General features: G+C 44.6%; 1 protein-coding gene across 2 annotated transcripts in view; it reads left to right on the top strand.

Annotated features, from left to right (window-relative positions):
• Galnt7 (polypeptide N-acetylgalactosaminyltransferase 7) overlaps nucleotides 1–13,735 on the top strand; it is a 128,698-nt gene that overhangs the window by 109,436 nt on the left and 5,527 nt on the right. For both annotated transcript variants that reach the window (XM_075986807.1, XM_075986808.1), the window contains exons 7-11: nucleotides 1,876–1,993; nucleotides 3,554–3,676; nucleotides 7,263–7,481; nucleotides 11,977–12,075; nucleotides 12,733–12,861. In XM_075986807.1, coding sequence (XP_075842922.1) covers nucleotides 1,876–1,993; nucleotides 3,554–3,676; nucleotides 7,263–7,481; nucleotides 11,977–12,075; nucleotides 12,733–12,861 — 688 coding nt within the window. The remainder of the gene's footprint in view (nucleotides 1–1,875; nucleotides 1,994–3,553; nucleotides 3,677–7,262; nucleotides 7,482–11,976; nucleotides 12,076–12,732; nucleotides 12,862–13,735) is intronic.

The following is a 13,735-nucleotide window of genomic DNA, read 5'->3' as shown; positions in this document are numbered from 1 at the left end:
AAAGAATGCTTGAGTAAAAGAAAGCTCGATCCCCAAATCGGCTTTTGTCCCTTCGTGTGGTTCTTCAAATAGAACGATTGTTCCTTTTAATCTTTTAATTGGAACATTTTACAGTCTTTCAAAAATGACCCCCAAATGAAATGTTAGTGTGACCATGTCCATTGTTTGTTTGTTGATTGATTGATTAATTTATTTGATCCCGCAGTTCTGCTTGCATTCTCTTTCTCCCTGTCTCCCTGCTCAAGTCAGAGTTCATTTGGGGACGTGCTTCCGTGTGCTGGATTTGGGCGTGTTGTGATCAGGACACTGAATGGCAAACATGAGGAAATTATAGGACGTCCCGCTTTCACGGGACATCTTCCAAATTTTCCATTCAGAAACATAGGGTTCAGAGCAATCCAGAAATCTGTTGCTGACCTGCTTAAGCCCACAGATCGCCTAGGAGGAAAAGAAAGGGTTCGCTGCCTACCTTGGCTTGTCCAGCAGTTCCGTAAAGGCGGGTTTTTAAAGGAAACCAGGAAGGTCTAAGCGGGCTCTGTTTAGTTATCTCACTGGTGAGCGTGTTAAAGCTGCATATTCAAATATGTACTGAGGTGCATGGGAATGTATTTGAAGAGCAAACAGGTACAACCATAATGAAATAATGTTGAATGGCAGCTACGTAAATATGACATGAATGTGTAACCAGAATGTTCTACTTAGTGATTTTGGCAGCATGTTTTAAGAAGAGCATAAGAGAACAGGACTTGATGTGATTTCCTGTCAGGACTAAAAATATTAGCCCAGCTCTGTCTGCTCAGCATATGCTTGGTGGCTGCTTACTGTGCACCAGCCTCTATTGTAGAGGGGAGTGACCTTTAAAAAATAGGTTCTCTTGCTGGACGTGGTGACGCCTGCTGTTAATCCCAGATCAGGAAGGCAGAGACAGGTGCGTCTCTATTAGCTCAAGGTTAGCCTGGTCTACGTAGAAAGATTTAGGCCAAGCAAAACTATAGAGTGAGGCCCCGCCTCAGAAAAATTAATGTATAAATAATTAAAATGAGTTCTTGCGGGATTTCTGCTATGGTGAGTGGTGCGCAGATTACACACACAGCTTTTCAAGGTGGAGCAGTGGGGCTTGGTGAGAGACAAACATTAGTGTGAGTGAGGAATAAGGAACTGTAACAGTACCGAGCTGTACCCAGCTCTCTAAAGCTGAAGAATCATAGTGCCTTCATTATTGTTTAGTGGTTAGGAGGAATGCCCAGAACGCCGTAAAATTAGTCTGCTGTCATTTCTCCAGTAGTGGAAGTGACATGAGAAGTCATAGACTGGGTTTTCTCTTTCTCCTAGAATGCACTGAACTTAAGGTCTGTGCAAGAAGCCCAGTGGACACTCTGTGCTCTCACCTCTTGCTGTAGTGAGAGTCCATGCCGGCTCCTCCCCTATGGCATTCTGAGCTATGTTTGCAAACTCGGTGAACCCTGCTGTTCCTGGGTGACTTACACCATGACTGCAGACTACATCATGGTGTATAGTTTCGTTCCTCCTAGAATGACTCACAAATCACTGAAGGAGTAGTTAGTAGAAAGTGTCAGGATGTCCTGTATTTCGGGAGAGAAAGAGAAATTCTTACCTTAATTACGAAGAAATGTTTACTCAACAAAAGAACCAAGGCACCCTCTAGTGGCGAAACCAACACAGTTCTCTAGAGAAGTATTTCAGAAGTTTTGGTAAATTCATGCCGAGAGCAAATTCTTTTATGAAAGATTGACAGTTTCCTTATGTTTGGCCATCAGTCTCGCCCCTTCTGTGCATTCCTACGCTGTCCTCCCAAAGGTGAAGGGATCCTGGGGCTTTGTTTCTACAGTTACTGCATGGAGTGTCTTTCCTTAGGTCTCCAGCTATGGCTGGTGGATTATTCGCCATTGAAAGAGACTTCTTCTTCGAACTCGGTCTCTATGATCCTGGTCTCCAGATCTGGGGTGGTGAAAACTTTGAAATCTCATACAAGGTAACATTTCACTCAAACAAATGCTGTTTTCTAACTAGTTTTTTTGGGGGGGGGTTGTTTGTTTGAGGGGGGCATGTCTGTGTCTATGTAGCTCTGACAGTTCTAGAACTCGATATGTAGACCATAAACTCATAAAGATCCATCTGCTTTTACATGCTAAGTACTGGGACTAAAGGCATGCGCCCTCACACCCTGCCTCATGTTTACTAACTAGTTACCCAATTTTTATGACTTTCAAATAAAGCTAGGGTTTTGTTTTGTTTTTTTTAAGTGTATATAATGAATTTCTCTAAACTATTGAGAATGCCTCGATAAAGCATAACTCTTAGGATAATAAAGTAAAATGATTCGTTGTCTACCGACATCAGCTCAGAATTACGGCCAACAAGCTTCAGAAATGGAAATAGCCTCTCTCCTGCTCGCAGGCTGCCTGTTCGTTGGAGCCTTGGTTAATAGTAGCCCTTTGGAGGGCTGCGTGTTGGCTGTCTACTAACCCAGCATCCTTGGCCACTGTAGGACATGGTGATAGAAGACAGGGTACTCACATAGTGACTGACAGCCTCCTGCTGGCAGTGGAGGGGTCCTGCTCAGGGCAACTCTGCCTCAGTCCCACCCTACTTTCAGAGATCGGGAGGGGGAAAAGATTACTTTGATCAGATAGATATCCAATGCTTCTTGCCTTAAATAGTCTGTGTTTTGTATTGTGAGGGTTAGAATAGGGACAACTAATCCTTGCTATCAACAAAAAACTTATAGATTAGAAATATTTGTAAATTCATAATATTATAAATCTAGAAAAAGGCAGAGGCATTTAGTTGGTTGAAGAAAATGCCACCATGATGGAGGTAGAATTTGAGGTAGAAATCAGATGCGTGATTTCACTAAGCAGAGAGAAACAGGCTGAGACGAGCAGGCCTCCTAGGTGTGGAGGATGAGGGTAGACACAGGATGTGAATGTGAAGAGCGCATGAGCAAGTGCAGAAGCAGGCGGCGGAATCAAGAAGCCTGTTTCAGAAAGACACTCAAGATAAAGTGAGCAAGCACAGTTAGAACTGTACTAAACAGTCCTTAACGCTGAGTTAAGACATTCCCACTGCCTTGTTCAATAAGCCAGTGGCAACCAACAAGAGGGAAGCATGACCCAAAGCTGCAGTAATCTGTTGCTGTAAATAAGGATAGAGTTAAGTAGAGAAGAGTTGAAGGTGATGAAGCCAGTTAGGAGGTTATTACAGTATTCACCCAAGTAGGAAACAGATTAGCATCAGAAACGACAGGTGATGTTAAGGATGAAGGATTTATGCTATTTTGGAAGGTTATATTGAGGAAGGGCTCCTGGATCTACATGTACATAGAAGAGAACTCATTAATTGTAACTTATTATATACATTACCGCTGCCTTCCTTGGTATTGCATGTGTTTCTAAAGTAATTGTTTTAGAATTTGGTTAGCTCAGAACCCATTATGTCTCACTTAAAATTTACATTTACAGAACACATGTCCCGTTATTTTTTTTCTTTTTACGTGTCTAACCACTTTCACAGTATACACTTTTCTCGATAGATCTGGCAGTGCGGTGGTAAATTACTCTTTGTCCCTTGTTCTCGTGTTGGACACATCTACCGGCTTGAGGGCTGGCAAGGAAATCCTCCACCCCTATATGTTGGGTCTTCTCCAACTCTCAAGGTGAGGTTTTGTTCTTGTTCTTGTTGTTAAAAGGAGAGAGGGAAGAGAACTAAAATTCTGACAAAGTCACTCTCAGATCATTGGCTGGGGTAAATCTCCGCAATCACATTGGCCCTTCACCGTGAGCCAAGACTAGACTTGACTCCTGAAAGATCTTACTATTCTTTACTGTTATTCAGTTTAGCCCTGTTCCTTTTCATTTGTGTTTTGACAAATAAAGAACAAGTGTATTTATGATGTATGACAATATTTGATATGCATACATTGTGGAATGCTTAAAGCCTATTTAGTTTATATACTTCATTACATGCTGGGCTTTAATCAATGTTTTTTTACTAATTGTCGTAACTCATGTACAGAGATCACCACAACTTGCTTTTCCTATGGTAGGGAGTTTGTGTCTTTGGCCCAAATACCTCCCCAGCCTTCCCCCTTCCCAGCCTCTGGTAACTCCATTCCACTGTTTCTATACACTGGTTTCTTTCACATCCTACCTGTGAGTGGGCGCACCCATTTCTCTTTCTGTGCCTAGTTTATCTATCTCATTTACCATAAAGTCCTGTGTGTTGTTGCAAATGACAGAATTTGCTTTTGTTTAAAGATTGGGCATTCTATTGTGCATATCACATTTTCTTTATTTATATTCCAGCTGGCAGACACTCAGGATGATTCCAAATACTAGTCATTCTGCACAGAGATTCTGGCATCTCACTGGTAGACCAAGTTAACATCCTTCAGGACATTCATAGACAACACAGCACTGGGTCACAGAGTTGTTCTCTCTCTCTCTCTCTCTCTCTCTCTCTCTCTCTCTCTCTCTCTCTCTATTTTAATTGTATTTATTATTTATTTTTCTTTTATATGCATTGATGTTTTTTGCCATGGGTTTCAAGTCCCCTGGAACTGAAGTTACAGGCAGTTATGAGCTACCATGTGGGTGCTGGGGATTGATCCTAGGTCCTCTGGAAGAGCAGTCAGTGCTCTTAACCACTGAGCCATCTCTCCAGCCCCCTATTTTCGTTTCAGTGAAGGAGCCTCCATCCTGATTTCCATGACTGTAATAGTTTGTATTCCTGCCAACAGTTTGAAAGGATTCCCTTGCACCTGTATCCCCACAGACACACTTCCCTTTTATCTCTGGACCGTAGCTGTCCTAGCAGATATGAAGTGACGCTGCCTTCTGGCTTTCACGTGCATCCCCTGCGTGGTTAGTGACACTGCATCCTGGCATGTACCCAGCAGCCGTTGGTCCACTTTTGAGAAATGTGTGTCGGGTGGTTTGCCCGATTTAAAAATGAGGTTATTTGTACCCTTCTTTTTGAGTTGCTTTGTATTTTCCTACATTGTAGCGATTAGCTCCTTAGCAGGGGTGTGGTTCGCAGGCCCGTTCTCTTTTGTAGGCGTGCTTCTTTCGTGCAGCGCTGAGGGTCTTAGTTCGCCCTTATCTCGTTGGTGTAGTTTTGCTTTCCTCGCATGTGCAAAATACTTCAGAAAACTTTTCCTACATTTTTTTCCTAAGAGCTTTTTATGGGGGGGGGGTCTCACTTTTAAGGCTTTAATCTATTTTGGGTTGCTTTTCATGTGTCCTTGAAAAGAAGGTCTAATTTTACTCCTTTGCGGGAAGTTAGCCAAAGCTTCCTCAATGCTACTATTGATGGAGACTGTCTTTTTCCCTGCTGTGCGTCCTTGGCACCTTAGGTGAAAATCAGTTGTGTGTGCCTGAAATTATCTCTGGGCTCCCAGCGTCTGTTTCTGTTTTTATTGTTTTTGTTACCATGCTTTGTAGTAGATTTTGAAGTCGGGTAGTGTAATGCCCCTGGATCTATTCTTTTTGATCAATATTACATTGACTGTTATAACCGACTCTTTACAATATGAATTTTAGGGTTGATTTTTCCCTTTCTCTCTTCTGTTTTAGTGGAGGTGGGGGGCACAGGGGCCGTATGGTGACGTGAGTAGGCTGGAGGTCAGCTTGTGAGACTCGGTATTCTCCTTCCACTATGTGGATTCCACCAAGTTCATTCCAGAGACCAGACTTGGGTCCTCAGGGCATGGAGGCAAGCGCCTCTCCCCACGGAGTCATCTCACCAGCCTTGAATCTTTCAGTATCCATGAAAATTATAATTGGTATTTTGTAGATCACTTTGGGGAGTGTGGTGCTACCCAAACAAACAAACAAACAAAAAACTAGTATTCTTGAGGAGCCTCTGATATTTGATATTAGCTCTTCCCATCCACGAGCATGGGATGCTTCCACGCTTTGTCTTTTTTAGATGACTTTCAGTATCTTTAGCTTCCATCGTTAAATTTATTCCTAACGATTTTTCTCTGTTTATTTGGTATGATGACCTGTTCCCGCTTTAATAACTATCTTTTAGCCTAGAAGTCAATTTAATCTGAACACTAAATATGCCTACTCTTGATATAAAACAGAGGCCAGTAACTGGTCAACAAACCATACCCAGCCTCCTGGGGCCTCGCCACAGCTGTCACTTTATAGTAGGCCTGAAGAATTGCTGTGGACACAAAACAGATTCCCTGCATCCGTGTGTGGTGTGCATGTATGTGTGTCTGCATGTTCACATGTGTGAGGGTGTACCTGGGCCCAAGACTGACACTGGGAGTCTCCTGCATGGTTTTCCACCTTCACTGAGGCAGGCCCCAATTGAACCTAGAACATGCCTGTACAGCTGGTCTTAACTAGCCAGCTCACTCCAGGGATCTCTATCTTGTCTTCCTCGAAAGTGCTAGAATTACAGGAAGGCTGCCACTCCCATTTGGCATTTGCATGGGTTCTTGAGATCCGAACTCTTGTCTTCATGCTGGAGTGGCAAGTGCTTTATCTACTGAACCATCTCCCCAGCCTGTTACACCCTCCTCTATGGAGAAATTGCTACTGCGTGATGTAGAAGATAGAGGGGACTGGGGAGAGTAAACACCCGTCCAGTCATTCATTCGTGCAAGGATTCACTAATACTGTCCAGCTCTGCGGGTTAAATTTTTGTCGGTAATGAGAGTGTCAATTTATCTTATTGGTCACTAGCTGTTTTTCCTTCTTGTGAACCACCTGTGGAAGATGTCCAGTTAATTTGAGGTTACAGTGGAATGATTCTGTTATAGTCATGAAAAGATTAATAGAGTGAGCTGTAGAGCACTTCTTTGTAATGATGGTTTCTAAAAGGGATTTTCCTCATATATGTCAGTCCCATGGTTCTAATAGAAAGGAAATGAGATGAGAAGGAACGCCACTGGCCACCCAGGCACTCAGAAACCCTCTCTGGGCTTCACTTTCTTCATCTGCTCTCAGAATAAATTGCATTATCTTAGAATTTATGATCTTCCAGCTCAGGGATGTCTGATTTTATGTATCTCACTTTTTAAATGAATATACATGAGTGGCATTTCTATACTTGGAAAATGACATAGTAGGGTTATTAGATCCCTTCTTTTCATTGTTTAGGAAGTGTCAGGCCCTCTCTAGGTGAGTTCACCATATTTTGGGTTATTCTGCACATGTAAGGTAGGCTGCTTATGCCGTTACAGTTATTTCTACATCTCAAACCGCCTGTGGTTTTTCTTTTCTCAGAATTACGTTCGAGTTGTCGAAGTTTGGTGGGATGAATACAAAGACTATTTCTATGCCAGCCGTCCCGAGTCGAAGGCACTGCCGTATGGGGATATATCAGAGCTCAAGAAGTTCCGGGAGGACCACAACTGCAAGAGTTTCAAATGGTTCATGGAGGAAATAGCCTATGACATCACCGCCCACTACCCTCTGCCGCCCAAAAATGTTGAGTGGGGAGAAGTAAGTATCAGCCAATACTTAGATATCAGAATGTGTATATTTGGACTCGGTGTTTGACAGAAGGCAGAGAAGAAGGGAAAGGTGCTCATGGAAGCAGAGAATGCGTGCAGAAATGTTTGACTAGATACCGTTTGGTAGTATACACTACCCTTCTACCAAACCATCAGAGCTGCCCTGACCACGAAGCCACATTATGCACGTGGCTGTGGGTGAGACGCTCCCGTCTCCGGCACCCACCATGTCCCTGTCTCGGCCGCTTCCAGTGTCACTGCTGCTCTCATCCTGAGAATCATTTCTCTCGTCTCCATTTCATCAGAGCCACTCGGGTCTTCACAGCACCCCACATCCGTCCAGTTCTGGGCCTACACCTCCCTGGGCCCCAGTAGGCTACTGCGGAGACCAGTGCAGCGCGATTCACATAGCACTCATCAGATGAACTGGGCAGCGGGAATAAAGGAAAGCAAAGGCCTTGATCTCGATGGCCATTCCCGTTTCTTCCGACTTGCCTCTGCGACATGGTTTCTGGTTGTACTCACACATGCACAGCGCATGCCGTCAGCTTCCAGGATTATGTGTCTTTGTTAATGCGCACATTCAGTGAACATTGACCGAGGGCCTGGCATGTGACAGTCATTTGTCTGGGCAAAATCAGACAAGCCCCCTTTCTTCAAAATCTTGTATGCTGGTGGGGGTGGGGAGAGAGACCAGAGCCATTGAGGGAAGCAGAGAGCATGACGAGATGACAGTGAGTACAAAGGAAGCTAGCATGAGGCGCCATCTTGAGGGAGCGTCCTGAGGCTGTGACATTTAACCTGAAGTCAGGATGATGGGGACAAGAGCCATGAAAGAAAGAGCACTACAAACAAAGAAAAGGGTGAAGTCAAAGTTAGGAAATTGCTTCAGTTCTCTTTCTATTGCTGGACTATGGCAACTCGTCAAAGAGGATTTGTTTGGGCTTACGGTTCTAAGGGCTGCGAGTCCATCAAAACGAGTTTGACGGCTGGAGTAACAAGTTGACAGCTCGCGTCTTGAACTGTGAGCTCAAAGCAGAGAGAGAGAGCTGGAAATGGAGTCATCTCTCGAAGCCCACCTCCAGTGACGTACTTCCACTGAAGCCTCTCTAAACAGTGCCACCCCCTGGGGACAGAGCGCTCATATGTGAGCCTCTGGGGAGCATGCTCATTCAAACCACCACAAAAATCCATTGTCCATTTGAGAAACAGACTAGAAGAAATGGGGTGAGGTGGAATAGCAGACGTGGGACATGGGGAGGCTCTCACCCTGAAGATGGAGAAAGGCCCATGGAGGATATAAAACAGAAGGGCCGTGAGATTTGGTTTATGTTTTAGTTTGAATTGCCTGCTGGGAGCATTTAGAATAGAAGTCAGGAGGGGAAGAGCGGATCTAGTGAAACTGATGGTGGCTTAGACAAAGGTGGCAAGAGTGAGGTGGAGCGCATGGGACACATTTGAGGGGCACACGTACAGGCGTAGGGACATCACGGGGAAGGCTAATGTGTGAAAAACGAGGGCTGGGAAGGTGTAGCTCTCTGTTTGATTAGAGGCGGCTGCGATTGTTAGCCCAGGAGACAGTGAGTGTGGAGGTGTTGAGGAACAGCACTCTGCCTGCTGGAGGTGGTGTGCACACAGGATCCCTTCTAGACTGCCAGGTTCAGTGGTCAGCTGCTGCTGATTGACAGTCTTAGCCTGAAACCCAGAAAAGAGGCCTCTCTGGCGGTGAACATCTGGAGGCCATTGGTCTGTAGCTTGAGGACACCACAGCCCTACAGGGAGAAATACAGGCCGTTCGTAAGTCTGCATTGTTCTGAGTTTGGGAAGGAAAAGGGGACACACAGAGGCCATGAAACTACTGCCTGTGTGTTACTTGTTTGGATGCCATTTTCTTTTTTCTGTGCTCTTATTTCATCTTCCCTGTTACAGCAAACTAGCTAGTAACCCACTAGTAAATAATGAATTGGGGGAGTCTAGACCAGAGTTAGTTACATTTTAATCTCCCAGGAGCCCTTTGTGTGGAAGGAAGGAATTCTCCTTTGACCTTATCCAATCGGCTGGCTTTAAACACATCTTTATACAAATGACTATTAGATTACGTCATCAACTCAACCCTCCCTCCCAGAGCCTAGATAAATACATTCCGCCATCCTCATGATGTCTTTACTTGAATATCATTTTGAACTCATCTCAATACATGAATTTGAAATTGAACTCTTTTCTCTCTCTCTCTCCAGCCCATCTTGGTTCAGTGCTCGTACCAAAACCTGAGTAGTCCTCTTTGAATCTTTTTCTCGCATTTTCATCGGTTTCAGAACCCAGCCCTTCCTTTCCTTGATTGACTGAGTCTCCATCACCTCTCAGCAAAACTAACTCGCTCTTACCACAGCCGGTTCTAAACAGAGGAAGCAATCAGTGTAGCTTAGGAAGTCCAAGTCAAGTCTAATCACCTCTCCTCAAAGACACCCACAGTGGCGCCCAGTTGCTGGGGTGAAGGCACAGCCCTTTCTGGCGGCCGCGAGACCCTCATTCCTCTCTCGCCTCACCCGCTCCTGCTTGTCTCACTCTACTTCAGCCCCACTGCCCCACATCACACCTACTGCTCACCATCCCTCTGCCCACAGTGCCTTCCTGAGGACATGTGCATCCATGACTAACGCAGACCTCTTTCAAGTTTATCCACCCGTGTCCGTGATGAGCTCTCCCCTGGAGCACTTTCAACTCCCTTTCTCCCTCCACACCCCATGGCCGCATTATTTACTAACACGGCAGGTATCATATCTACTCCCTTTCTCCCTCCACACCCCATGGCTGCATTATTTACTAACACGGCAGGTATCATATCTACTCCCTTTCTCCCCCCACACCCCATGGCTGCATTATTTACTAACACGGCAGGTATCATATCTACTCCCTTTCTCCCTCCACACCCCATGGCTGCATTATTTACTAACACGGCAGGTATCATATCTACTCCCTTTCTCCCCCCACACCCCATGGCTGCATTATTTACTAACACGGCAGGTATCATATCTACTCCCTTTCTCCCCCCACACCCCATGGCTGCATTATTTACTAACACGGCAGGTATCATATCTACTCCCTTTCTCCCTCCACACCCCATGGCTGCATTATTTACTAACACGGCAGGTATCATATCTACTCCCTTTCTCCCCCCACACCCCATGGCTGCATTATTTACTAACACGGCAGGTATCATATCTACTCCCTTTCTCCCTCCACACCCCATGGCCGCATTATTTACTAACACGGCAGGTATCATATCTACTCCCTTTCTCCCTCCACACCCCATGGCTGCATTATTTACTAACACGGCAGGTATCATATCTGTCCGTCACATGTTCTGCTGCTTTTCTGCCTCGTCTTTTGCTGTAAACTGTGGGTTTACTGAAACAGCTGTATTTATTTTGTTCGCTTACATATCAGAGACTGTAGCATGCCCACCACGTGGTAGATACCTGCCTAGTATTCCATGGATGAATCAACACATGCATGCAGGAATGAGAGGATTAATGCGGGATTTTCCCCTCCTTTTACCGCTTCTCTTCTAAATATATCTTCAGAGGAATTTCTCCAATTCCATTGCATTCACTCATCAGCTGAACATTCCAGAGAAAGCCCCTATTTAGAAGACGTCCGCCAGGAAAGTCTGAGCTTACCCCAGGCAGTAGAGGCTGCTCCGTCTGCACATTCGTCTCTTCTGCAGACCATCACACCCCGTTGTCCCCCATATTTTGATGGTCCTGAGGACCATGACTTGCTCATCTTTATATGTTCAAAAGCTCTAATCCTTCGCCCGTATCTACAGAATTAAGCACTTTATCTAAATACTACAGTGGCCTATAATTGAGATAAATACACAATTCTTCTAAAAGTAGTTACTTTAGCACGAAATTGCATTCCAAACATGGAAACCTGTGTTTGCTTCTGCTTCCATTATTGGTAGTTGGAGGGGAGCCCCACTGCAGGGTCCATGTGCCATGACCTTTGCATTGAGAAGCCTGGAGGCAGCTACCCCAAAAGTACTGCATAGCCACTGAGAGAAGAACTCAGAAGCACAGTCTGCTCTAGACGTCTAAAGCTGGTCCCTGTCCCCCTACAGTTACATAGCTTTCCTCTGTTTACTTCTCATTCCCATGGATGCTCTGGTCCTGCAATTTTCCTTAGGGTGTCTTGTACTTTGTTTCTTCGTTGTATTTTCTAGCACATGGTAGGCTAGTGCCCTTAAGTGGAGTAAGCTCATTTCAATATTGGCCTTAGCCCATGATTTCAAAGATGATGATGGTGACGATGATGATGATGGCGATGCTAAAACATACTTAAAGGATGGTGACACCTGGGACAGCCTGGCACTGCAGCCATGAACTCTCCGTGAATTGTGCAGTGCCCTTGAGAATCTTTTACTCTGGTCCTAGTTTATTACAAACCAGGCTGTTTCCTGTATGTTCTCTTCGTACCCTTAGATCCGAGGCTTTGAGACTGCGTACTGTATTGACAGCATGGGGAAGACAAACGGAGGCTTTGTTGAGCTAGGACCCTGCCACAGGATGGGTGGGAACCAGGTAAGTCTCCGTCTCTTGGGATTGGTCAGCCCTGAGAGCCAGCAGACTTGATCACAGACGGAGAGGGTTTGTTTAGTTTGGTTTTTTCCTTTTGTCTTGAGAAATCAGAAACATTAAGTGAACTCTGACTGCTAAAGCATTTTCTTTAAATAGGGAATGTTGTCAGTGTTCATTTTCACATGAGAATATAGAAATGTCTGCACAGAATTAATAATATGTTCCTATGGGAACACACATTAATCAGGACTAAGTAAGCCCAACCTCTGCGGTTTCATAAGTGTAGTTAGTAAGCCACACTTTTTCTTAATAAGCCGGGGTGCTGCTGCCAGTTCCATATATTTTATGCATGGCTTCCTTTTATAGATATTTTTCATGTGTCCAATCTCAGCTGTGAAACACTATTAGGTCTACTTCTGATTTTTAATTTTCTTATTGTTGATACATGGTAAATATGAGATAATTACCCATTCTGTGGATTAGAGGTAAAGAACAAAGAGTGTAAATAAAGTGTTAAGAGAGGTCTTCAGCAATTTCAAAATGAGTGGAGCTCTTGTCTGTGGCACAAAAATCATACAACAGTAAGTTATAGGAGTTAAGTTTTCTGTGAAACATATATTGGCAGGAAAGTTATCTCTGTTTTATTTGTTTGTTCAATAGCTTTTCCGAATCAATGAAGCAAATCAGCTCATGCAGTACGACCAGTGTTTGACAAAAGGACCCGATGGCTCCAAAGTCATGATTACTCACTGCAACCTGAATGAATTTAAGGAATGGCAGTACTTGAAGGTACGCTGTGTGCCAGCTCCTGGGGTAATGTCTGCTGTCCCGTTGTCAGGAGCACTTAGCTTGTAGGATTTAGACGGAGGAATTTTGAAGACGACATGTTCATGTCCGTGACTTGGGTGTCCTGCCTTAGGTTTTGGTGCAGGTTTGCCTGGGCTCTCGGTGAGTCACTGGTCTATAATGAGCCGTCACTTCTGTTCCCTGGAGCAGGGTTGTCACGCAGTGAGTCTGCTGTGACAGGCATGGAGAATTTTAGAAGCTCAAGGATGCGGGTGTTGCTGGAGGCAGTTCCCACCACTGTTTTCAGATCTAAATCCAATGAGTCGTTCACTAAAATATCAGCAGTGTTCTTAGACCTTTAAAAAAGAAAGGGGTTGACTCCTCGTGCTGTCCAGCAGGTGGCAGTGCAGGCAGGCAAATAAGAGTTGGACACAGAACCTTCCGGCTTCCTCAGCCTTCCCTGCTAACTGCAAACAGGAGGAGTTGCTTGTTCTAGTCACATGGTTTCATTGGCCTGGTTTATTCACATGACCCTGCTGGCCCTTAGGCTGCTTTTCTGTCTCAGCTGTGCCTAGTTAAAGCATTCTGGCAAGATTCAAACATATTAATGGATTAATGTATAATCTTTTTTTCCTTTTGATTGAAAATAGGTTCCCCCACATACACGTAGTATATATTAATTACAGTTTCCCCTTCCTCTGTTCCTCCCAGCTCTTCCCCACTGTCCCTCCCAAGCAGATCCACTCCCTTTCTGTCTTTCATTAGAAAACAAACAGGCTTCCAAGGGATGATAATAAAATATAACAGCAACAAAAGAGAGGCCCTATCATATCGAAGTGTGACAAGATAAGACCTAAAGAAGGGCAAGAGCCCAAGA

Source organism: Microtus pennsylvanicus, chromosome 9 (assembly GCF_037038515.1).
Source record: "Microtus pennsylvanicus isolate mMicPen1 chromosome 9, mMicPen1.hap1, whole genome shotgun sequence".
NCBI classification, from domain to species: domain Eukaryota; kingdom Metazoa; phylum Chordata; class Mammalia; order Rodentia; family Cricetidae; genus Microtus; species Microtus pennsylvanicus.
This window is presented reverse-complemented; position numbering and strand designations above follow the sequence as displayed.